General features: G+C 35.7%; 1 protein-coding gene across 2 annotated transcripts; it reads right to left on the bottom strand.

The window, feature by feature from the left end:
* Positions 1 to 954: 954 nt before the first annotated feature.
* HEMK2 (HemK methyltransferase 2, ETF1 glutamine and histone H4 lysine) lies at positions 955 to 26,676 on the bottom strand. Of its 2 annotated transcripts, XM_020996035.2 has the most exons (6): positions 26,453 to 26,672; positions 14,839 to 14,925; positions 14,239 to 14,329; positions 12,338 to 12,421; positions 7,682 to 7,823; positions 955 to 4,444 (listed from the first exon to the last, which is right to left on the bottom strand). In XM_020996035.2, the coding sequence occupies exons 1-6, from the start codon at positions 26,599 to 26,601 to the stop codon at positions 4,335 to 4,337; spliced, it is 663 nt and encodes a 220-aa protein (XP_020851694.1). In that variant the 5' UTR covers positions 26,602 to 26,672; the 3' UTR covers positions 955 to 4,334. The 2 variants fall into 2 exon arrangements, with proteins under 2 accessions (XP_020851694.1, XP_020851695.1); XM_020996036.2 differs by lacking the exon at positions 7,682 to 7,823 and having other exon boundaries at positions 4,332 to 4,444; positions 26,453 to 26,676.

The raw sequence follows: 26,676 nt of genomic DNA, 5'->3' as shown, positions 1-26,676 counted from the left end.
CAGTCCTGGAGTCAGGAAGATTACTTTTCCTGAGTTCAAATCTTGCCTCAGACACAAATTAAGTGTGTGACCCTGGGTAAGTCACTTAACTCTGCCTCAGTTTCCTCATCTGTAAAATGAACTGGAGAAGGAAATGACAAAACACTCTAGTATCTTTGCCAAGAAAGCCCCAAATGGGATTATAAAGAGTCAGACATGACTGAAACAAATGAACAACAAAAAATATAATTTTAAGTTAAAATTTAAATTTAAAAGTAAGCAGCTATTTAAAACTTCTTTACTTTTCTGTTCTAAATCCTTTTGCTGGTAGAGGGGAAGAATTTCACAGATTTGTCAGTGGAAATAAACAGTATGCTTTCAGAGGCTTTGAGAGAGACTGAGAATGGGACATCTCTCAGCTAACAATGAATTCAGCCTTTCAATCTCTCATGTCCTTATTTAATTTAAAAAATTTAATTGAAGCTTAGACCCCAGGTTCACAGAGATGAGGTGCTGCAGAGCTGTAGGGCTCTAGTCTCATTGGGGCATCACATTTCCAAAGCATATGTGATCTGTCAGCTAGGACAAGACAAAGGGTCCTGGATGGCAGAGAGAAGTGTTACAAGAGGGATATGACCAAAGCTATCATATGGAACAGGCACTAGTCTTATCATTCTTGGTCACAAAGGCAGAAGTAGGAACACTGGATAGATATTATGTAGGAAGAGATGTTGGAGCTGACAATGTCACCTTCCTCTGCCTCCCTCCCCAAATCTTTTATGACTCTGTTTTCTCTAAGAAATAATACAAAACTGTTTTTTAAATTTTAAAACATTATTTGTAATTTTGAGTTCCAAATTCTTTCCCTCCCACCACTCTCCTCACCCAATCAGAGGGCAAGAAATATGATATCAAACATACATGTAAAATCATTGGTCATGTTGCAAAAAAAGCAATGAAAATAAAGTGAGAAAATTATACTTCAAAAAAGTTTAATTGAATTTAAAGCTTTTTGAAATCCAAGATAACGGTGGAAAATTAACAGGTGATATAATGTAATCTCCATTTTTATTGTCAAGTGTTCTCTTACCTACCAAAAACTGGGATCAAGGTAGAAAAAGTAAAATTTAAAAGACTAACAATTTTGTCAACTTGTAGCAGCATAAGTTAGTTAAAACTTAAAAAAATCAAAGTTCATAAGATGTCTTCATGCATTTATGAAATACTAGTATGTATTATGACTTAAGGTTTTAAGTTTTTTAAAGAATCAAAATGTCATACACTGGTAATAAACATATATAAGATACAGTACTTTTACAACCACAACTTTATGGTGGTCTGAAAATGAATGTCATATTTGAGGGAAGAATTCTTCCAGAATCTTTACTGATCTTGTGTTTGACCTCAGGGGTCAAAGGAATTTTTGGAAATAACTTTTTTTACTGTTCACAGTTCATTTATGGGAGGGATGGAATACCTACTTTTCATGGCTTAAGGACCTAGAGGGCCACATGGGGCCTTGAGCCAATAGGTTCCTCACCCCTGGTCTGGACCCTATCCCTATCCTATCACTCAAATCCCTTAAAAGAATTACGTAGGAAAACCCGCAATAAAATTCTAAAAGGATGTGATTTCTTTGAGGAGAGCAAAAATATTTTTTGCAGAGAGGCCAAAGTTGATGAGTTCTATGAAAAACTAAAACATCTAGAATTAACACCAAAAAATCATGTCACATTCCTCATAGCGGACTGGAATGCTAAAGTAGGAAATCAAAAGATAATTGGTGTAACAGGGAAGTTTGGCCTTGGAGTACAAAATGAAGCAGTGTAGACTAATAGAGCTGTCAAAATAACTCACTGGTCACAGCAAAAACTCTTTCTCAGTAACTCAGAAGGTGACTCTACACAGGGACATCACCAGATGGTCCATATCAAAATCAGACTGATAAATAGGGAAGCTCTATCCAATCAGTTAAAACAAGCTAGAACTAACTGTGACTCAGGTCATGAGCTTCTTACTGCAAAATTCAGATGTAAATTGAAGAAAGTAGGGAAAACCATCAGACCATAGAGGTATGACCTAACAAACATCCCTTATGAATATGAAGTACAAGTGATGAATAAATTTAAGGGATTAGATTTGGTAGATAGAGTGCATGAAGAACTATGGATAGAGGTTTGCAATACTATACAGGAAGGAGCAATAAAAAACATTCCAAAGAAAAAGAGCAAGGAAGCAAAATGGCTGTCTGATGAGGCTTTTACAAGTAGCTGAGGGAAGAAGGAAAGTAAAAGGTATAAAGGAGAAAGAGAAAGATATACCTAACTGAATGCAGAATTCCAGAGAATAACAACGAGAGAAGGTTTTTTAAAATAAGCAATGCAAAGAAATAGAAGAAAACACTAGAATGATAGATTTCTTCAAGAAAATTAGAGAAGGGAAGGTTTCCTTCAAAAATGGGCATGATAACAGATGAAAATGGCAAGAATACTCAGAAGAACCATACAAGAAAGATCTTAATATCACCAATAACTACAAGGGTGTGGCAGCTGATCTACAGCCAGGACATCTTAGGGAATAACATCAAGTGGGCCTTAAGAAGCATTGCTAACAAGGCGGCTAGTGGAGGGGAGGGAATTCTAGCTGAGCTATTTAAAATCCTAAATATGACATTAAAGTGCTGCACTCAAAATTTAGAAAACTCAACAATGGCCACTGGGTTGGAAAAAAATCATCTTATACCCGAATTCTAAGAAGGACAAGATCAAAGAATGTTCAGGCTATTAAACAATGGTGCTCATTTCACACACCAGCAAGGTTATACTTAAGATTCTTCAAGCTAGGCTTCAGCAGTATGTCAATTGAGAATTACCAGAAGTGCAGTCTGATTTCCAAAGAGGCAGAGGAACCAGAGGCAAATTATCAATATTTGCTGTATACTGGACAAAGCAAGGGAGTTCCAGAAAACCATCTACTTCAGCTTCACTGACTACAGTAAAGCCTCTGTGTGGATCACAACAACATGTGGCAAGTCCTCAAAGAAGGAGTAGCAGATCATTTTACTTGTCTCCTGAGGAACCTGTATGAAGGCCAAGAAGCAACAGTTAGAACTGAATATGGAACTGATTGGCTTAAGAATGGAAAATGAGTGTGACAAGGCTATATGTTGTCACTTTATTTATTTAAATTATATGCAGAGGATAACATGAAACGCCTGGCTGAATGAATCAAAAGCCAGGAGTAAAGTTTCTGGGAGAAATATCAACAATTTCAGATATGCAGATGATTTCACTCTGATGGCAGAAAGTGAAGAGGAATTAAGAAGCCTCTTGATAAGAGTGAAAAAAGAAAATGTAAAAACTGGCTTGAAGCTTGAAAACATCAAAACAAACACACAAAAAAACCACGAAGATCTTGGCAACTGGTCTCATCACTTCCTGGCAAAAAGAGGGAGAAGAAATAGAAGCAGTGTCAGATTTTATATTCTTGGGTTCAAAGATCATTGCAGATGGTGACTGCAACTATAAAATTAAAAGACATTTGCTCTTGGGAAGGAAAACTATGGCAAATCTGGACAGTATACTAATAAGCAGAAACATCACCTTGCTGACAAAGGTCCATATAATCAAAGCTATGGGTTTTCCACTAGCAATGCATGGCTGTGAGAGTTGACCATAAGGAACACTGAGCAACACAGAATCAATGCTTTTGAATTGTATTGCTAGAGAAGACTTTTGAGAATCCCTTGGACAGCAAGGAGATCAAATCAGTCAACACTTAAAAAAATTAATTCATACTATTCACTGCAAAGTGAAATACTGAAGCTGAAGCTTAAATACTTTGAAACATAATGAGAAGACAGGACTCACTAAAGAGATGCTGACGTTGGGAAAGATTGAAGGCAAAAGGTAAAGGGAACAACAGAGGATGAGATGGATAAATATTGTAATGGAAGCCAAAAAAAAAAAAGCTGAGACAGACTTCAGGAGATAATGGATAGAAGGGTCTGGCGTGCTATGGTCCAAGGGGTCAAAATGAGCTGCACATGACTGGACAACAAACAATAAACATTTACATAAATCAAACCCTTCTCTCATTACTTGGTGACAGTGACATTTGCTATGATATAAATTTTTATTAATGCTTATGACATTGTTCAATAAACCACTTGACTTAGCATAAAGCCCAGACAGCCTTTTCTTGAAAAGCCATAGATTTTATTTTGAAAAGCACTGATTTAACTTAAATAGTTTGCCTACATTGTTCTCAACACTTAAAAACCACACTTCAAATCTTTACCTGACTCTTGGAATAGCTTTGGCTTTAAAAGTATACTAGTGACTGAACATTTCACATTACATATATTTGTTGAACTTTAGGACTGAAAGAATTTCTTGTCCTGCTTGTCTGGAAAGTACAATTTTGCCCTGTAAACCGTATTTCTTCATTGTTTCCATAATTTCATCTGAAACAAAAATGAAATATAAAATCACATTAACTGTTTTGATAAAGTTTAGCTAATTGTGGTATCTGTTGAAAAATATAGCAAGATTATAATCACAGGATATTTTAAAACATTTTTATCTGGCAAAATGACCTTAGATTTTACAAACTTTAAAAGTTTTTGTAAGTTTTATTATATAGCTTACTTTTATGGTGGTAGTTTGCTTAAGAGATAAAAAAGGAATAATTTAAAGTAGTAATTATCACAAATAGTTTTTTAAATCCTATTTTCTTGACTATTGACTGCACTGCATGTAGGATACTTATACAAAAATACAAATATAGTGCCAGTTTTATACCTATAGATTCATTTGTATTTGTCTTTGTTTCATGAGTTGCCTTAGCCAAAGATCCAACATTTATGTGGCCATCTAACTGTTGATTAATCTCTCCATATCAGCTGTCTTGTTCCTCAAGAAACAGATTTGCTTTTTCCCTAGGGTCATACTATATATAGCCTTCCCAACATAGTATATGTAAACTGGCAGAGCTTCTGCTCTGCTGGCATAGCTTTCAAGAAAAACCCAGGGTCACCTCCATGAAGTAAAGAAGCATATAAGTAGTACTTTACTGCAGAATTATGGCATGGCAAATATATATACACACACACATATGTATATTTTGCAAAATATATTTACTTACATATTTTATAAATATTTCTAAAATGTACATATTTATATGTAATATATATATCTAAAATGTTGAGTGGACCCCTTGTGGCGAACTCATGGGAAGATATGGACAAGAGTTTACACAGGATGGGTTATAATCTTGATCACTGGAGGGAACTTTGAAATTGATGAGATCACAGATTCATTCAAATATTACATTGAAAATATGGCAGTGAAGAAATGTTTAGTGTTAGTAAGTAGGGCTTCTTATTAGTTTTCAACCTGTGTGTTAAGAAAACAGTATCTGTTTCTGATAATGAAAATCTCAATTTTACTGGAATAGAATGTGTAATTTGTTTTTTGGGGAAAAAAAGATCCCTTAGAATGTAATAGAAAAAGCAAATTAATTTCAAACCTAAGGAGCACTGTTGAATTTGAGATATGAAAAAATGAAAATGCACCTTTGTGAGGGAGGAATGGCAGGATCTCCCTTTATTTCACTGGTATGGGAAACTACTGGTGTGGAAACTCTCCACTAAAACAGATCAGCAACCAGTTTGTAACATCATCTTATAAAACTGCCTGGGGGTACTTTAAGTGACTGTCATAGTCACAGGGCAAATCTGCAGCAGGATGTGGACCTTCTATCTCTTTTATCTTCCTGCGTCTTATATACTCATTGTTTTTTAACTTTAATTTTGAAATTTTATTTTTACATTTAAAAAAATTTTGAGTTCTGAATTCTCTTCTTCCCTCCAGACCCTTCCCCACCTATTAAGAAGGTGAGCAATGTGATACCCATTTTACATGTGAAGTCATGCAAAACATTTCTATATTAGCCATGTTGCCCCCCCCCAAATAAAAAGGCAAGAAAAATAATGGAAGTGAAAAACAATATGCTTTAATCTTAGAGTTCATCAGTTTGCTCGCTGGTCTTCTGACACCATCTTGGAGCACTGTATTGATCAAAGTAGCCACGTCTTTCACAGCTGATTATTGTCTCAGTCTTTCTGTACAATGTTCTCCTGGTTCTGCTCATTTCATTCTATATCAGTTCATATAGGTCTTTGCAGGTTTTTCTGAAACCATTCTGCTCATTTCTTACGGCATAATAGTATTCCATCACAATCATATATCACTTGTTCAGACATTCCCAACTGATGGGCATCCACCAATTTTTTGCCACCACAAAAAGAGATGACATGTTTATACTTTGTATATATAAATCTTTTTTTTTATTTGATCTCTTTGGGATACAGACCTAGTAGTGGAATTGCTTGGGTCAAAGGATATGTAGGTTTATAGCATAGTTCCAAATTGTTTTCCAGAATGACTGGACCAGTTTACAACTCTACCAACAGTACATTAGTGTACCTATTTTCCCACATCCCCTTAAAGGTTTGTCATTTTCATTTTCTGTCATGTTCACCAATCTGATAGGTATGAGGTGGTCCTTCAGAGTTGTTTTAATTTGCATTTCTTCAATTAGCAATTTAGAGCATTTTTTCACATGATTTATTCTGCTTGTCCATATTCTTTGACCATTTATCAATTGGGAAACAACTCTTATTTTTATAAATTTAGCTTAGTTCCCAAAATATTTGAGAAATGAGGCCTTCATCAGAGAAACTTGCTGTAGAAATTTCCCCTCAGTTTCCTGATTTCTTTCTAATATTAGCTACAGTGATTTTGCTTGTGCAAAAACTTTAATTTTACATAATCAAAAATTACCCATTTTATCTCCCATGATTCTTGCTATCTGTTTTAGTCATAAACTCTAATCTTATTCATACATCTGAGAGGTGAATTTCTTCCATGCTCTCCTAATTTGCTTACAATACCACATTTCATGTCTAAATTATGTACCCATTTTGACCTTATCTTGCTATACAGTGTGAGATGCTTGTCTATGCCTAGCTTCTGCCAGACTACTTTCTAGTTTTCCCAGCTCTTTTCTGCCTCAAAAGCTTAGATCTTGGGGTTTATAAAACACTTAGATCACTGTGGCCATTTACTACTGTATACTGAATATTCAATCAGTTCCACTGATCCACCTCTGCATTTATTAGTATCAGAGAGTTTTGATGATTATTGCTTTATAATATAATTTGAAATTTGGTACTGCTAGTCTGACTTTCTTCACATTTTCTTTCATTGATTCCCTTGATATTCTTGACCTATGGTCATTGTTAATAGCATGATTAGGGAGCTCAAATTTAAGATAGAAAAAAACAACAACATAGATATCTACAGTAACTGATCAGCTGAATAAAAAAGGATTTAATAAAAGCATAGTCAAGATGACTAGAAATGGGAAGTTCATCATAATGAGTATACGGTGCTTGGAAAAAGTTATAGACATTTTTATATCTAAGCAGCAGTATGCCAGTTGAGAAACTCAGGCAAAATGAATTTGTTTTAAAATGGTTAAAATAAAACTACTTAATATCCAATTAAGCAGCATGTATTAAAAACCTACTATATCCTGTCCTTCTCCAGTGTTAATATCCCATTATCTTATGGTTTGAAAACTGCATTACATAATTTCAGATAAGTAAATCATTGAAAGATAAACTAAATTGTATTACCTGGATTATTTTCTTTAATGGTAACTAAATAGAAAAATCCTTCTGGTGATAGTAGATCTGCAACCAAAGGGAAGAATCTGTCCATGACTTCTCGGCCATTTCTGCCACCAGCCCAAGCTGCCTCTATTCCATGACTTCCTACCTGTGTTACCAGTTGGAAAGAATCTTTTAATTTTTTTTAGTTAAAACTATGTCTGGAATTTCAAACTACTGAAATTCCTGAATTTCAAATTACTGAAATCAACCTTAGATTTCCATGTTAATACTTTGTTGGGAAACATAAATTAAGCTCTATACACATCTGTCCTGCTTTTAAGAAACCTGATACAGTATTTGGAAAAGTTCAAACTTTAAGTGCTAGAGATCACATTTTTTTTTGTTTTATAGAAACAAAGGAGTTTTAAGGTCTTTATTTTTTGGCATAATGACATATTTAAAACATTTAAGAGATCCTATTTAAAAACTGACATATAACTTTTAAAGAATACATGCAAAGATACACTTTTACAAACCCCACCCATTTGCTTCAGGTCCAAAGATGACCCAATTGTCAGATTCTGAAAGTGAGTTTGAACAGATACATTATGAATGACCCTACCATGGTAATTTCATGTCCAAAGTGGCAAGATTTTATCTTAGAACTGTGATAGCAGCTATGTTCCTTCAGCAGTGGAGGGGTCAGGATTCATTTGGTTTACCAGGTTGTGAAGAAAAATTGGGGTACTACTTTGGTGGATCTGTGATTTTAATGTGGGCACTCACTCCCTCCAACACAGTTTGTAACCCGTCTGTATTTTCTCACGTGGTGTGACTTTTGCCCATTTTGTCCTATAAATGCTCCATACAGGATTTGAGAGATCAGGAAGTCTCAGAGAAAAACCTACCTTAATTCTCACCTTCACTTTGCCATGACTACTGATATCTCTTTGGATTAAAGAGAGATAAAAATGGGCCTTCTAAATCACAATCCAGTTACTTATTTTGTGGACAGGCATCCTGCCTCACCTTCCAGGTATTCTGTTCCCTGTTGGAGGTGGGGCCTTTTGTGAGATCAAGGGGAGAAATGAGAAAGGGTTCATTGCTGTGAACTTGATGTTGATTATCTTCATAAGTAATGTGACCTTTATTATGTAGAGTAGTGAGTAACCCTACAGTGATGAATATCTCTGTAACCCTTAGAGTATGACTCTTTGGGCTTTTGTTTCCTTAACTATAAAGCAAAGAGGATAATGTCTGACATTTCTTCCAGTTCTAAAATTCTAAGAATACTTTAATGTCAGTGTTTGTCATTTATAAAGCCTATGCCTATAGTTCCTCTAGTACTGAGCAGGATTATTATGACAGTAACACAGGCAAAGATAAAACCTAACTCATTAAGTCTAATCTTAACTCAACTTTAATATTAGTAAGTAAATAATGTAATCCTTGGTGACTGGTAGTAGTTTAATGATCCCCTCTCAGTTTGGCTTGATCTTCTTTGAGAAAGACAGTTTACACACCTACTGCAGTTCAATTAAATATTATGTGCAAAGAAAGCATCATGCTACATAAACTGGCTATACAAAAACAAAAATAATTTTAAGAAACTTCAACCTATAATATAAACACAAGAATGAAAGGAATAGAGAGCTCAAAAAGGTGGTGGAATCAGGAGAGGTATCACGAAGGGTGTAGTACCTGAGCTAAGCTTTCGGGAAGAAAAGGATTCTAAAAGGTAGAAATAAGTAAGGAGTGCATTCTCAAGCATGTATAAATGCATTGAGGTGGGAAATAGGATGTTAAATTGGAGAAACAAAGTGACTAAGCTTAGCTGGATTACAGGTACTTGAAGAGGAAATTAGGAAATACTGCTAGACAGAGGAAGATGGGCCGATTTATTAGAGTCTTAAATTTCAGTTTGATGGTGTCACTGAGAGTTTTTGAGCAAAGTAGTGAGACGTGGCCAAGCCTTAACTTTAGAAAAAAATGTTTTGGGAGTTGTGTGAAAGCTTTATTTGAGAAGGAACAAATTGGTGAAATTAGGTTATTCTGTAGTCAGGATTTGAGAGGCAGCTAGGTGATGCAGTGGATAGAGTACCAGGCCTGGAGTTGGGAAGACTTGAGTTCAAATTTGGCCTCAGACTCTACCAGTGTGACCCTGGGCAAGTAAATTAACCCTATTTGCCTCAGTTTCCTCATAAAATAAGCTGGAGGGAGAAATGGCAAACCACTAGAGTAACTTTGCCAAGAAAACCCCAAATGGCATTACAAAGAGTCAGACATGACAAACAGGTAAATAAGAACAAGTCAGAATAAGACCTAGGCCATGCTTCACATACTATCACAGCCATCTTGTTCTGTGCCTTGTTGATATATATACATAGCTCATCTTCCATCCACTTTCTCTCATCCTGGGAAAAATAATCAAATCAATACTGTTCGTTGATTCTGGCATGAAATAGGGTAGTGGTTATCTGAGAAGGAGATGGATATAAAAGATGGTGTCAAAAAAATCAACAAGTTTAGTAACTAATTGGATTTTGGACAACTCTGAGGTTATGATCCTAAGCAGTATTATGGTACCTTCAAGTAGTAAAGAGGCTTGGATTTGGGGAAAGACAATATTAGCTTTCGACAGGTAGAATTTGAGATGCCAAAAAGACTTTCAAGTGGAACTGTTCAGCAGTCAGAATATGTTAAGGAGTTATCTTCAACGATGATAATCAAATCAGTGGAAGCAAATCAGATGACCAAGAGAAATTGTAGGAAGGAAAAGGGGGCCTAGGAAAGAGCCTATGTTCAGGAAGTAGGAGATACATAAGTTGGTAAAGGAGACTGCAGTGTCATGGAATCCAAGAGTAAAGGAAGTAACTAGGAGGGCTGGGGCACCACATTAAAAGACGTAGGAAGGGCAAAGAGGTTAAGACTGAGAGGAAGTTTTTGTTAAATCTTTGCTTAATTTCAAATTTTTAGCCATCTAGAGTTATAGATAATATTTTTATTGTTTTTATATATCATTTTCCCTTAACACCTCTCCCTCTCACAATAAAGTTTTCTCCAAAAAAGAAAAACATTTAACAAACTAACAGACACTATGAACGACTTGACATAGTATAAACCATATTCTTCTTTTTACCATCTCAGCACTCTGGGATCAAGATTAGTCACAGTGATTAGTCAGTTCAAATACTTTTAAAATGTTTTCCATTATTTCAATTGTGGGTTCTACATTCTTTACTTTGTACTTAGTCATACAATTCTTTCCGTGTTTTTCTGATCACATCCACTAAGCTTTGAAACTCTGCCTTGGGTTTGAGCTGTCCTGAATAGTAAGTAGAAAAAACTCCCTTAACTCTCTTCTATCTTGTAGCCCCCATATCATACTTCAAATCCCATACATCCTAGCAATTTGCTAAATGTCCTCCTGCCATATGCATATCCCCTCTCCCATCTAGATTTCACCTTTTGTAATTAAGAACAGTAATCAGACTACAGGCATTTGGCACAGTGCATGGCACACACTAGGCACTTGCTTTTATTCAATTATTCTCTGGTTCTGTTCACCATCTCTGAGACTCTCCATGTCATAACTATCTTCCTGGCCACCATTCCCCTATGTATGTTGTCTTCCCCTATCAGAATACAATATAAGCTTCCAAAGCATAGAAACTATTCCCATTTGAATCTATATTCCCCACATCTAGCAGTGGCTGATACATAGCATCCCCCAACATTTTTAGTTCTATGTGATGACTCAAAGAATATAATCTGTCCCCTGGCTTAATCTTGACTGTGGAATCTTGTCACTATTTCTGAAAACCATGAGATGTATGTATGAAGACCTTGCATGGGTAGGGAGAATTCATTTAGCAGGAATAACTTAGCTATCTGAATCTTCCTCCAAGCTGCAATACTTTTGTGAATGGGTATAAAATGTCTCTGATAGACTTAAAACCAAAGAGTAGTGAGAACTTCATCATGGATAGCTTCAATTTTATCATAAAATAGGAGACAAGTTCATCTGCTGAATAAAGCAAACTAGGAGTAGAATCAGGGTCTTGAGAAGACAGAATAAAGTTTGTAGTGGATCAGCCATTATAAAGTGTGTGGTAGTAAATCATAGATGAATGAACAGATTGCTGTGTAGCAGTGAAGGCCCAGAGCAGACAAAAATGACATGAATTGTTCAACTTATTCCAGAAGAAGGTGGGAATTTGCTAGCATAGCAATAGAGTACTTAATTGACTAAAGTAGGTGTTGACTGGGGCAATGGCAGCTAGAAGGTCACATGATGAAGGGGGGTCACTAATCACTAATCCTTATGAGGGGGGCTGGTGCTATGACCAGGAGGAAAGGGTGGGCCATGTAGTAAAGGAGTCCTAAAGTCTCATGGAACATATGGCAGTGGTAGCCTCTTTACTCTTCCATCTCTTAGCACCACGGTTTTAACCAGGACCAAACGGGGCAGCATTGGGAGCTGCATTTCTTTACTCTGCAGCAGCAGTAGCAGTTTTTACCCATCCCACCATGTAATGATGGAGGGAGGCATAGGTGCCATTTCACTGATGCTACCCCATATTGAAGAGAGGTGAATGATGACATAACAAAATTCATTCAATACCAGCCAACGTGTAACCTAAAGATAATGGTCATTTAAAATTTTTATACATCTCTTACCTCTTCAGAAGGTGTAACTACATAGGGTGGGTTAAATACCAGAAGATCGACTTTCTTGAATAACCTCGGTAACAATCCTTTGGCCTGCATATAAATCAAAATAGTCAATTGGACTTTGTGGTTAAATGTCAGTGCCTTCAATAATGTCACTTGTATTCTTACAGAAGAAATGTGTTTCATGTACTGTGAAGCATGGCAGGCTCAGGTGCTGAAATATCTTAAAATCTCACACATTTTCATCTGAAGTCTCACATAAATTTATATAGGTTTTTTTTTTGAGCATGGAAACTGTTTCATCAAAATAAGCCCAAAATGTCTGGGTGTATTACTGCTGTTCAACAATCCAGATTGTACACTCTGGTATATTTTTATAGAATAAAATAACAAGGTAGGCAAAATCCATAGATTATAGCAAGTCGGAGACAGAAACAGTTGCATTTCATAAATACTTAAAACCTAGCACAATTTTCTGATTGAGAACTAGGAAAAAGATGCCTTTTTTGAGTCAATAAATTCAGTTCAACTTAGATGTAGCATACATACACACACACACACAAAGAATTTATTGAGAAAGAGAACTTATGCTTCTAGAACTTCTGTGCCACTTGTGTTTTTATTAATTCAGATTATTTTTCTAAATCAAAAATGCTCCCTTAACAATGGTTACCCTAGGGCAGCTAGGTGGCACAGTGGATAGAGCACTGGTCCTGGAGTCAAGAGGACCTCAGTTCAAATATGGCCTCAAACACATAACATTTAACAGCTGGGTGACCCTGGGCAAGTCTCTTAACCCCAATTGCCTCACTAAAAAAAAAAATGCCTGAGAGAACATCAGTAACTACTAATAAATCTGCCTACTTTTCCTGTAAATGACAATTTGAGCAGCAAAATTCACTGCTGCCCTATTCGTAATGACAAAAAATGAGAAACATCCTTCAATAATTGGGAAATGGTTGAATAAATTACATTATAATAAATTATAAATATATAGGGTCATCTAAGTGGCAGTGGATAGAGCTCCAGCCTTGGAGACAGGAGGATCTGAGTTCAAATACGGCCTCAGACACTTGACACTTACATTTACTAGCTGTGTGACTTAACCCTGATTGGCTCACCAAAAAGCAAAAAAATAAACAAACAAAACAAAAAAAAAACAGAACAAAAAAACCAACAATGGTTACCCTACAGCATTTCATGTAACTGTTACATTCAGTGTCAAATTCTGACTGAGAAATTATGAAATAGTATACATCAAAGATTTTGACTGTCAAAATTTTAAAGCTTTCTAAATTCTAATTCCATTTTTAAACTTAACACTATTAAGTAGTCATTAAGTGATGAAAAAAGAAAAAAGACATGCTTATTTAGAAAGACTGTTAAATTTCTTTCCCTGGAGGGCCTTAAGAAGAGATTCATCTTCATATAGCACAGATATCATTTTGCCCTTTTTAAAAAAATTAATGGTTAACCTTTTTCTGGAATACTCAGAGTTAAGTATTCTCTGAACACTAGTTAAGAAGGCAAAGACATTACACTTTAGGAAGACTTCTACTCAAAACTGTTAAAAAAAAGTGTTTAACTTAGTACTTGCAGGATGAAGCTATCCTATCAACTATCCATAAAATCCAGCTACTCAGGACAACCATTCTCTTAAAAGCTACTTTATATGTTATCTTATTTAGTCCTTACAATAACTCCATGAAGTAAAAATGTTGCTTGGGCACTGATGAGTTAAATAACTCCCATATTTAAGTGTTAGAAGAAAAAGTTGAACCCAGGTCTTTCTGATTCTATCCACTGTGACTGGCTCTTTATGTCTCTCTATGTCAACCTATACTTTTTTAAAAGTTTGGGAGAATTCTTAATTTTATACCAGCAGGGGAAAAGGATTACTATCTCACCAAATCTGTAATTATTGGCTGAATGTGAACTTTGTTACACAGTGCTGTCTCCAGCGTACAGTCAGCTGCTTTTGGGTTGATATCAGTACACCTATAAAAAAGATAAAAAACAACAAAATAACCCTTTGAGAAACAAAACTTTACAAATTAATGGGGCAAATCTATGGCAGAAATCAAGAAATGTTTAATTTTTTTATAAGAAAAGAAAGTATAAGAAAAAGTATAATGCTATAATAATGGGCAAGAAAACAGATGCACATTTGTGGCTTTTTTATCCTGACAACTGGTCACAATAAAACTGTTTAGAATTGCAGAATGATAAGAATTGGAAGGAACTTTATATATCATTTCTTTTAAATAAAATTTTTTTAAAAATATAGATGAGTAAGTTAGACCCAAATTAGTGTTGCATGTATAGTTTTAATTGTCAGAGAAGGCATACTACTTGATCTTGTGTCCTTTATGTGTTTAACTATTACATTTACAAATCAAACATGTATACTTTGTAAATGTTAACACAAAATGTTGTATTCAAATAACTATACTTCAATTTATTACTCTTACTATACTATTTGATATAATTGATACAATTATACTTACATATATAAAGCCTGAGGGCCAATAATTGAAGCCAGGAATGCAGATACGATGCCAGATCCTGATCCTATTTCAAGGCATATCTCTATTCTGAATTGAAAATGTTGTATTTAGTAAAAATAAAATCAAAATGGACTCTACTAAATGTTTTGCATAAATCTTTCCTGTTCTATTCCCCCCAGTAAAAAGTTAATATTATAACTATATGCAAAAAATACTTATGTTTTCATGCTTAATATTGTAAAGCTCAAAATTGCAGAATTACTCTGTATATGCAAATAAATACTGTCTTATTGAATTAGGAAAAACAATGTATATGGTAATGTCTCTAGACGGCTTTAAGGCAATTTCAGTAAAATATTACACAAGAACTATGTACTTATTCCCTGAAAAATAAGAATATTTACTAAGGGTTAATTTCCCTAGTTTTTTAAAATTACTTTGGAAGTTTAATTCTGTAACATGCTGTATTAAAAAGACCCTTGGTACTAATTTAGAGTGGTAAAGGAATTCCCTACATAGCATGCAGTAAGGAGACTGAGAAGACTTTGGTGAAAACAGTGAAATACTTGCATATCTGATGCTAGTGCTTTTATGGTACTATCCAAATTAAGAGCCTGATATCAATTCCAAGAGAAACAGTGTGGTATGGTGGATAGAGGAGGATAGTTGTGGGCTTGAAACGGTATCTTTCATACATTGTTGTAGTACAGTGAACCACTTAACCTCTCAGTGCCTCCAAGCAACTCTCTAAGCCAGTTCATATATTTTAGTTGTTCTATTTCTTAAACAATTTTTTTATTGCTGTTTTCTGTTTCTTAACATCACCAGAGTATCCTATGTATTTCCCCAACCCCCTACTGCCCAGGAACCATTCCATAAGAGAAACAGTGGAGTATTTTTGCTTTAGGAGGGAAAATCAGCACAACTGATTGATACAATGAAAAAGTTCAAAAATGTGTACTGTGTTAAGACCTGTGGTTCTCCACCTACACAAAGGGATATCTTCTCCTATCTTTTCACTTGAATCTCACTTGTTCTTTATAATTCTGTTACATTTACTTTTGATTTTTTTAATGTCATTGTTTCCAGGTATATTGTTGTAGTTAATGTTGTGTATACTGTTTCCTTGGCTCTGCTTCACTCTGCATCAGTTCACAGCTTTCCATGCTTCTTTGTATGCATCATTTCTTACAGCATATTAGTATCCCAATATATTCATGTACCACAACTTGTTTAGCCATTTTTCAATGTATGGGCATCAACTTTGTTCCCATTCAACTAATTCTTTTCTCTCCCTAGATGCATTGTTTTCTATGCAGAAGCTTTTCAGTTTCAAGTAATCAAAATTTTCTATTTTATCTTTTGTAACTACTGCCTTTATCTCTTTTTTTTTTGGTCAAAAATATTCTTATCTACAGCTGTGAAAAGTACATGATCAGTTTCTCTTCTAATTTTTTTAATAGTATGATATTTAATATTAAGGTCACATATCCAATTAAAATGTTTTGTGGAGTGTAGTTCAAGGTGTTAGTGTAAGCCTAATTTCTGCCAGATTGCTTTCCAGTTTTCCCAGCAGTTACCAAATAGGAAGTTTTTCCACTGGGTAACTAAAGTTTTCTACTTTATAAAACACTGGACTATTGAGTTTTATTGTTTCTGAATCTCCCTTGTCTAATCTGTACCACTGATGTATTTTTTTGACCAATAATTTTAATGGCTGCTGCTTTATAATACAGTTTGAGTTCTGGAAGTGCTAGTCCCCCTTTCTCCTTAGTTTTTTTCATCATTTCCCTGGATATTTTAGATAGTTTGTTTTTCCAAATGAATTTTGTTATTTTATTAAGCTCTGTAAATAGTCCTCTTGGTAATATGAATGGTATAGCATAAATGGTAAATTAATTTTGGCAGTATTGTCATCTTTATTACATTGGCATGGCCTATGTTATAGGCCGGAGCACTAAGTATTACTCCAGCTATTTAAGTTGTTCTTTATTTCTTTAAGGGGAACTTTGTAATTGAATCTATACAAATCTTCTGTGTGCTATGGGAAGTTGATTCCCAAGTACTTTATGTATTTTGTACTAATATGAAATGGTATTTTCCTATCTTTTATTGCTTCTTTTATTTTGTTATGATGATATAGAAATGCTCTTGATTTTTGAAGATTTCTTTTGTAGCCTGCAACTTTGCTGAAGCAATACAATTGATTAGCATCTATGCTGATTCCCTGGGGTTTTTCAAGGAAACCATCACATCATCAGCAAACAGGGAGAATTTTATTTCCTCTTTACCTACTCATATCCCTTTAATTTCCTTCTCTTGTCTTATTGCTACTGCTAGCATTTCCAGAACTATATAGAACAGGGGAATCCCTGTTTTATGCTTGTATTTATTAGAAAAGGTTCTAGTGTATCTCTATTGCATGATGCTTATTTTGGTTCTACAGAGGTGCTACTTAAGATATTAAAAAAAGGTCCTTCTATGCCCATACTTCTTCAGGTTTTTAGCATAAAAGTATTTTAATTTGTCAAAGGCTTTTTCTGCATCTATTGAGATAATCATGTGCTTTTGAATATTTTGGTTTTTAATACAGTTATGTTGATTTATTTTTCTAATGTTGAATGAGATTCTTGTACTCAGAGTATCAATCCCACTTGATCACAATTTCTTGGATAATTTGCTGTAACCTGTTTCATAAGATTTTGTTTAAAATTTGAGTCAATATTCATTAATTATATTGGCCTATATATAGTTTTCTTTCTGTGTTTTATCTTTCCCTGTTTTAGGTATTAGGACTCTATTTGTCTCAGTAAAAGGATTATGGTAAGGGACTTTCTTAATTTCTGAAGATAATTTGTGAAGTATAGGTACTAACTATTCTTTAAAAGTTTGATAGACTTTTCCTGTGAATCTATTAGGTTCAGGGGCTTTTTCCTTTGAGAGTTCCTTTACAGTTGGATCTATTTCCCTTTCTGAGACTGGATTATTTAAATCTCTCTATCTGGTTTTCTGACTGTTTTGGTACAGTAGTATTTTGAAAGTATTTCTTTATTTCTTTTATGTTCTCGGTTTTGTTAGCATACAACTGTGTATATTATGTTCTGATCATTCTTTTTTTTCTTCTGGATTTGCTGTGGTGCCAGTCTATATATTTTTTAAATCATACTGTGTTGCAGTATGATTTATACCTCCTATTAGGAAGGTTCTAGCTGCTAAACTATCATAAAATATCAGAACAATAACAAAATCAGTTCCTTACATGGCATGAATATAGATTATGTTTGTAACCTATTCTAGGATATTTTGGAATAAAAGACAAGTTACAAAATAGTGTTGATTGATTCTGTAATTTAGTAAATCCAAAAGTTCCATTGAGGCCTGTGTGTGTAAAAAGCATGACAGCTATCCAATCAAATGCATCCAGAGAAACCCAGTTCTTCATTCCATTACAAATACATGTAAATGGTCAAATTCCAGCATATGAATTTCACTCTTTATATCTATAAAATTTTAAAAGTTCTTCCTTTCTTTATAAAGTATTGAGTTCTCACTAATTATATTTTTTACTTCAAAAATCTTACCAACCCCCAAACCTTTCACCTTCCCAGTTACTGGAGAGGGTAAGCGCTATGTTCTAGTCCCTCAGGTACACAACCTAGCTGTCATCCTCGATTCCTCAGCTGGTTTTCAGCAGAGAGAGTGGGGGGAAGGGGACACATGGGATGTTTGAGGAAGGATGAAAAGGTTTAGAAGAGTTGCTGTGAAAAGTGGGATAGTGAGGTGTAGCAGGATTGCCTAACAGCAGTGAGGGCCCAGTTGAGTTTAGGTAACATGAATTTATAGACTCAGTCAGAATTTGCACGATTTTTTCCATCTTTCTTCAGTAGCATGGGTGTAGGACTAAAGGAGACAAATAGTGACAGAGATTTAAGGTTGAGGCTTGGCTGGTCATAATCAGTGATATGATAATGGCGCTTGGGATTCAAGAGGAGAACAGCATAGAGTTGAGTCAAGATAAAGAAGAGTCAAGACAGGGAGAAGAGAGAGTGGCTAGTATAGGAGAGATGGCCTGGAAGAATCAAAGAAAGGGTCAAAGGATTGGAGGTAATGGTGAGAATGAAGAGTAGGGAAGGCACAAGGAGAAGTAAAAAGCTAACAGATTATGGTCAGATAAGGAGATTTCAGAATCCTTGAATGTGTAAGTGGTACATTTATGGATGATGGCAAGATAAAGGGTATGACCGTTTTTGTGTATGGCTGAGTTGGGGTGTAAGAGTAGCTCATGGGAGGAGATAAGATTGAGGAATTGAATGGTTAGGGCATTTGAGGAAAAATCAATATTATGTATGTTGAAGTATGAGGGCAGCAGTTGGGTAAGAGAGAAAAACTGTAGGTCAGATATCAAACTCATTAAAGAAGGAAGGAGAGTGACCTTGTGATCTGTAGGCAACCTGATACCAAGATTTTGATTGATAGGAGTAGCATGACCCTATAAGAAAGAAAGGTTACTGAGTGATGGATGAAAGGAAAGAGCCTAAAAGTGACAGTATTGTTCTAGAAATGCAAGCTATAGCAATAAATCAAGAAAAATAAATTGAACAAATAAATCTTGGCAATGAGAGAAAAAAAAAGCTATCACTTTTGTAGATGATATGATGGTTTACTTAAAGTACTCCTAGAGAGTCAACTAAAAAACTAATGAAAAGAATTATCAGCTTCAGGAAAGTTGAAGAATATCAAACAGACACACAGGATCATCAGAATTTATGTATGTTACCAACAAAACCGAAAAGAGATAGAAAGAGAAATTCCATTTCATACAAATAAAGAATATCAGATTACCTAGAGATATATTCATTGCTCATGGGCAAGCTGAGCTAACATGATAAAAGTGAAAATACTACCTACATTAATTGACTCACTCAGTGCCATACCAATCAAACTATCAAATTATTTATAGAACTAGAAAAAATAACAAAATTAATCTGGACCAACAAAAAGTCAAGAATATTGAAGGAATCAGTGAAAAAAATGCTAAGGGAAAGGACCTAGCAGTACTAAATCTTAAATTATACTACAAAGCTATAATAAAACAATTTAGTACTTGATAAGTAATAGAGTGGTTAGGAGGCAGAGCCAAGATGGTGGGGAAAAGGCAGCAACTCACCTGAACTCTCCCCCAAACTCTTCTGAACCCCTTTAAATAATGCCATAAAACAATTCCTGAAGTGGCTGAACCCACAAAAAGATGAAGTAAAATAATTTTCCAGCTAACGACAACTTAGAAGGTCAGGGGGAAAGGTCTGCTGCACCTGAGTGAGAATGGAGTGCAGTCCAGCACAAGCTTCACCAGTACAGACCTAGCCCCAGCAAACCAGGAGCCAGCCTTGGGAGGCACTGAATCTGCAATGGCAGCCGCTGCAGCTGCTTCTGGAACTCTCAGCCCACAGGTGATAATGGGGTTGAACAACTGATCAGAAGGAGATTATAGGGGTCACCTTACTGGTACTGGGGGAAGAACTCTGTTGCTTTGCTTGTACTTGGATCCAGGTCATAGTCCTGGGTGGCAGTCTCAGGGCAAAGTAGAGCACTAATATAAAACAGCTTGAGGCCACAGTGGAAGAGGGACCCTCGTCACAGTTCCAGGGCTGAAAAGAGTGCTTGTAGTTATTCACAGACCAGAGCACAGGACAGAATAGTAGTAAACATACCTCTTCTTAGATCACACCACCTTGGAAGAACTGAAAAATTACAGGTCCCTAGATGTATCTCTGAAAACAACTGCACAAAACCCCTGAAGCTTGGGACAATGTGCCCTCTACCCTGGAAGTAAAGCCTTACTTTAACAAAGAGTTAAAAGTCAAGAAATAGGCAGGGAATATGAACAAAGAACAAGAAAGAAAATTCTGACCATAGAAAGTTACTATGGTGACCAGGAAGATCAAAACACACACTCAGAAGAAGATAACAAAGTCAAAATTCCTACATCCAAAGCTCCAAGAAAAATATGAATTGGTCGCAGGCCATGGAAGAGCTCAAAAAGGATTCTGAAAATCAAGTAAGAGAGGTAGAAGAAAAATTAGGAAGAGAAATGAGAGTGATGCAAGAAAATCATGAAAAAGGAGTCAATAGCATGGAAAAAAAGACACAAAAAAGTACAGAAGAAAATAACACCTTAAGAAACAGAATAGGCCAAATGGTAAAAGAGGAACAAAAAGCCAATGAGGAGAAAAAAGCCTTGAAAAGCAGAATTGGCCAAATGGGAAAAGAGGCACAAAAACTCACTGAAGAAAAAACTCCTTAAAAAGTAGAATTGCCCAAATGGAAAAGGAGATACAAAATCTCACTGCTGAAAATATAATTCCTTAAAAATTAGAACTGAGCAAATGGAAGCTAATAACTTCATGAAAAATTGAGAAACAATAAAACAAAACCCAAAGGATGAAAACAAAAAAGACAGAATTAAATATCTCATTGGAAAAACAACTGACCTGGAAAATACATCCAGGAGAGATAATTTTAAAAGTACTGGACTACCTGAAATCCATGATCAAAAAAAGAGCCTAGACATTGTCTTTCAAGAAGTTATCAAGGAAAACAGCCTTGATATTCTAGAATAAGAGAGTAAAATAGAAATTAAAAGAATCCACTGATCACCTCCTGAAAGACAGCCCAAAATGAAAGCTCCTCCCAGGAATATTATAGTCAAATTCCAGAGCTCTCAGGTCAAGGACAGAATACTGCAAGTAGCCAGAAAGAAACAATTCAAATATCATGGAGCCATAGTCAGGATAACACCAGATTTAGCAGCTTCTACATTAAAGAATAGGAGGGCTGGGAATATGATATTCCAGAGGACAAAGAAGCTAAGATTACAACTAAGAATCATCTACCCAGTAAACTGAGTATAATACTTCAAGGGAAAAAATACTGAATGAAAAAAAAATTCAATGAAAGAGAGAACTTTCAAGCATTCTTGATGAAATGACCAGAGATGAATAGAAAATTTGACTTTCAAATACAAGACTCAAGAGAGCATAAAAAGGTAAAAAGAAAAAGGAAAATCATAAGGGATTTAATAAGGTTAAACTGTTTGTTTCCATTCCTATATGGGAAGATGATACTTGTAACTCTAAGAACTTTCTCATTATTAGGGCAGTTAGAAGGAGTATATATAGACAAAGGGCACACTGTGAGTTGAATATGAAGGGATAATATCTCAAAAAATAAAATTAGGGGTGAGAAAGAGGAATGCACTGGGAGAAAGGGAAAGGTAGAGGTAGAATGGGGTAAATTATCTCACATAAAAAAGACAAGAAAAAGCTTTTACAGCGAGGGGAAGCTGGAGGAGGTGGTAGGAAATGCTTGAGCCTTACTCTTATTGGAATTGGCTCAAAATTGGCCCATTCAATTGGGTATAGAAATCTATCTCACCCTATAGGAAACTAGGAGGGGAAAGGGATAAGAGAAGGGAGGTGACAGAAGGGAGGGATGATTGGAGAAGGTTTTAAGTCAGAATCATAACACTTTTGAGAAGGGATAGGGTGAAAGGAGAGAGAATAAAACAAACAGGGGTGGAGATAGGGAAATAATATTAGCAATCATAACTGAAAAAAATTTTGAAGCAAGTTTCTCTGATAACTTTCTCAAATATGTAGAGATGGAGGCAATAAGAAATCACTGGAGTTTATTGAGTAGAGGGATGACATGATCAGACTAGCACTTTAGGAAAATCACTTTGGTGCCAAAAAAGAAGGGTGTGAAGTGACGTCTCAGTGTCAATCATACATTTCTCTGATATATTTTATTCTGTTGTTTTTGTTTTTTTCATAGTTCCTAATATGTGGTATGGCGCAGCCTACTCACACCCACTGTCTACCTCTCCATTGACATTTAAGTGATACTCATTTAAAAAATTTTTCAGAGACTAAAGTATTCCACAGCTCAAAGTCCTACAACACTGATAAAACATTGATATCAAATATGTAGAGAACTGAGTCAAATTTAGAAAAATAGGAGCCATTCCCCAATTGATAAATAATCATGAGGTATGAACAGTTTTCAGATGAAGTAATCAAAATTATCCATAGCCATATGAGAAAGTACTCTAAATTGCTACTGATTGGAAGAATCACAATTGAAACAATTCTGAGGTACTGCCTCATACCTATTAGATTGGCTAATAGGACACAAAAGGAGAATGACAAATGTTGGAGGGGATGTGGTAAAAATGAGACATTAATGCACTGTTGGTAGAGTTCTAAACTGATTCTATCATTCTGTAAAGCAATTTGGAACTATGCCCAAAGAGCTATAAAACCGTGCATACACTTTGACCTACCAGTGCCCCTAGTAGGTCTATATCCAAAAAGAAATAAAAAACAAAAGGGAAAAGGACCTATATGTATGGAAATATTTATAACAGCTCTTTTCTGTTGGCAGGAAGTTGGAAACTTGGAGGATGCCCATCAATTAGAGAATGGCTGAACAAACTGTGCTGTGTGACTGTGATAGAATACTATTGTGCTATAAGAAATGATGTGCAAGATGCTTTCAGAAAAATCTGGAAAGATTTACATAAGCTGATGCAAAGTGAAATGTACTGTATACAAAGTAACAGCAATATTGTAAGATGATCAGCTGTGAATGATAGCTATTTTCAGCAGTACAATGATCCAAGACAACTTTAAAGAACTTATGATGAAAAATGCTATCCATCCCCAGACAAAAAACTAATGGTGTCTGAAAACATATTGAAGCATACTTTTTTACTTTCTCTATTTTTCTTGAGGTTGTTTTTATCTATGTTTTCTTTCTTTTTTTTAAAGGCAATTGGGGTTAAGTGACTTGCCCAGGGTCACACAGCTAGTGAGGCTGGATTTGAGCTCAGGTCCTCCTGACTTCAGGGCTGGTGCTTTATCCACCGCGCCACCTAGCTGCCCCTCTATGTTTTCTTTCACAACATGACTAATATAGAACTGCTTTGCATAACTCTGTATAACTTATATCAAATTGCTTGCTTTCTCAGTGGGGGGGTAGAGAGGAAGGGAGAGATGTTTTAAAACGAATGTTAAAAATTGTTTTTACATGTAACTGCAGAAAAATTTGTTTTTACATGTAACTGGGGAAAAATACAATGCTAAATAAATTTTTAAGAAAGAGAAAAAAGAAATAGAATGGTTGAACAATGGAACAGATTAGGTACATGATATACAGAAGCAAATGAGCGCAGTAACTCTGTGTATGATGAGTCCAAAGATCCCACCTATTGTGGCAAGGGCTCACATTTAATAAAAACTGTTAGGAAAACTAGAAAGTAGTCTGGCAAAAAGTAGACATAAACCATATTCCAAGATAAGTTCTGGGATCTCTTTTCAGCTTTCTTCAGTATAGTCTCCAACCCTCCCTTCCCACAAGATTTAAGCTTCTTGACTACAGGAACTATTTCCTTTTCTTATTTGTATCTCCAATACCTTGTACCTGGTAGGTTCCTAATAGAAGTTTAGTGAAATGAACTGAAAGTGGGTACATGATTTAGACATAAAGGCCCAAATCATAAAAAAACAAAAATAGCGAGGCATGGAAGATATTACCTGTAAGATCTATGAATGGGGAAGAGGTTATGACCACATGAGATAGAGGTTCAGATGAGATAAAATGGATAATTTTGATTACATAAAATTAAAATTATCTGTACAAGCAAAACCAATGCAGCTAAAATTGGAAGAAAATCAGAAAACGGGGGGAAATCTTTACAGCAAGTTTCTGATAAAGGTCTAATTTTTAAAATAAATAGGAAACTGAGCTAAACAGCTATCCCCCAATTGGTAAATGATCAAAGGAAATGAATAGGCAGTTTTAAGAGAAAAAAATTAAGCTATCAAATCATATTAAAAATGCTATAAATCACTAATAATTAAGGAAATCCAAATTAAAACAACACTGAGGTACTACTTCACACCTATCAGATTGGCTAACATGACAGAAAAAGAAAATGACAAATGCTGGAGGAAGTGTGGAAAAGTAGATAGCTAATGCACTGCTGGTGGAGCTGTGACCTAGTCCAACCATTCTGGAAACGATACGCCCCAAAAGCTATTAAAGTGTGTATACCCTTTGAGCCAGCAATAACACTACTAGATCTGTACCCCAAAGGGATAAAAGAAAGAAGAAAAGAACCCATGTATACAAAGATCTTTATAGCTGCTTTTTTTGTGATGGCAAGAAACTAGGAACTGAGATGATGACCATCAATTGAGGATTGAATAAACAAGTTATAGTATACACATACATACATACATATGTATATATACCTGTGTGTGTGTATATATATATATATATATATAAAATATATGAATGTGATACAATGATACTGAACTGAAATGAAAGAGATGGTTTCAGAAAAACTACGGTAAAGACTTATATGAACAGATGCCAAGTGAGGTGAACAGAACTAGGACAACAATTTACAGAGAAACAGCAATATAAGATTAGCAATTTTGATTAACACAATGACCCAGTATAATCCCAAAGGCTTTATGATGAAAATATGCTATTCCTCTAGAGATGGAGAACTGATAGATTCAGATTGCAGATTTAAGTATATTTTTGGATGATGTGGAAATGTTTTTCACAAATGCATGCTTGTAACAAATCTTTTTATTTTCTTGTCTTCTTAATGGACAGGGGAAGGTGAGAATTTGGAACTGAAAATAAAATTGATATTAAAATACATAAAATGGGGATAACAGCACCTTCCTAAGATTGTTGAGGATCAAATGAGATAAATGTAAAGTGCCTTGAAAACACTAAAGCACTATATAAGTTCTAGTTATTGTCATTAAATGAAGTCTCAGAGAGCCAAAAAACAAACAAACAAAAAAACCACATCATTAGAAAGTGCTTTAGAAGAAAGATTAACGTACTAAGGAAGATGACTTGTGCGGGCTGAAAGTGGGCTTTTCAATGAGGCTAACCGTAAATATCTCAACATTTCACAAAACAAAGCTCGATCCTAAAACCCTTTAACAAAGTATTATTTACACAAGCAACTCCAGTTTTTGTATGTTTGGTTTTTTGGCATACTGCCACTCCCATCATATCATTAGATTGGTTCTGACACCAAAAATAAATCCCCAGTCATGATTTCTGTTAGTTGAAGAGGGAGCTAAATTACGCTTAAAATTAAAAAAAAAAAGGAAAGAAAAAAAGCTCTTTGCTTCAGTTCCTCATCTGTAAAAAGAGCTGGAAAAGGAAATGACAAACCACTCCAGTGTCTTTGCCAAGAAAAATCTCATATGGGGTCATGACCAAAGAGCTGGACACGAAAGAAAAAACGCCTGAACAAAAAGACTTCAGGAGCCAAAGACGCACTTCCGACTTGGGCAAAATCAGTACTTTCCCAGCGCCAGCATTGAGTGCGATAAAGACGATAACACGGCAGCAGAACACGTACTTCCTGCCGCCCTCTGGCACCGCCTTCCGGCACCGCCCCTTCCTGTCCAACACAGCGGCTTGCCCCGCTCGCCCCTCCCTCAGAGTGATGATCGCTTCTTTCTCTTCCCTTTCCTTCTCCTCCTCCTTCCTGTCCCCCGCTTCGTTCCCACCCTCTCACCCCATGAGCTCCTCGGCTTGTGCCTCCAGTGCATCCAGCAACAAGAACGTGTCTTCGGCCGGTTCGTATACCTCCTGGAAAGCACCCTGTCCCACGTGTCGGTGTAATGGAGTAGAAAAACGTGGCGGGGCCCAGCCCACCTGGGTCATGACTGCAGAGCCGCGCCGCGCATGCGTAGCTTCGGGCGCTCTCAGTCTCGAGCTCGTCTGGCCCTCGAGCGCGCG

The sequence above is a fragment of the Phascolarctos cinereus genome, unplaced genomic scaffold (genome assembly GCF_003287225.1).
Source record: "Phascolarctos cinereus isolate Bilbo 61053 unplaced genomic scaffold, phaCin_HiC Scaffold_726;HRSCAF=1367, whole genome shotgun sequence".
Classification (NCBI taxonomy): Eukaryota; Metazoa; Chordata; class Mammalia; order Diprotodontia; family Phascolarctidae; genus Phascolarctos; species Phascolarctos cinereus.
Note: the sequence above shows the minus strand (reverse complement) of the source record. Positions and strands in the feature narration are given on the sequence as shown.

What these genes read in the sequence shown, in the direction of transcription:
- HEMK2 (XM_020996035.2), bottom strand. Translation starts at nt 26,601, where the DNA reads ATGACCCAGGTGGGCTGGGCCCCGCCACGTTTTTCTACTCCATTACAC. An exon ending in GGCCCTCAGGCTTTATATAT is followed by an intron (nt 14,330 to 14,838) that starts GTAAGTATAATT and finishes TCTTTTTTATAG; the next exon opens with GTGTACTGATATCAACCCAA. An exon ending in TAGTTACACCTTCTGAAGAG is followed by an intron (nt 7,824 to 12,337) that starts GTAAGAGATGTA and finishes CTGGTAACACAG; the next exon opens with GTAGGAAGTCATGGAATAGA.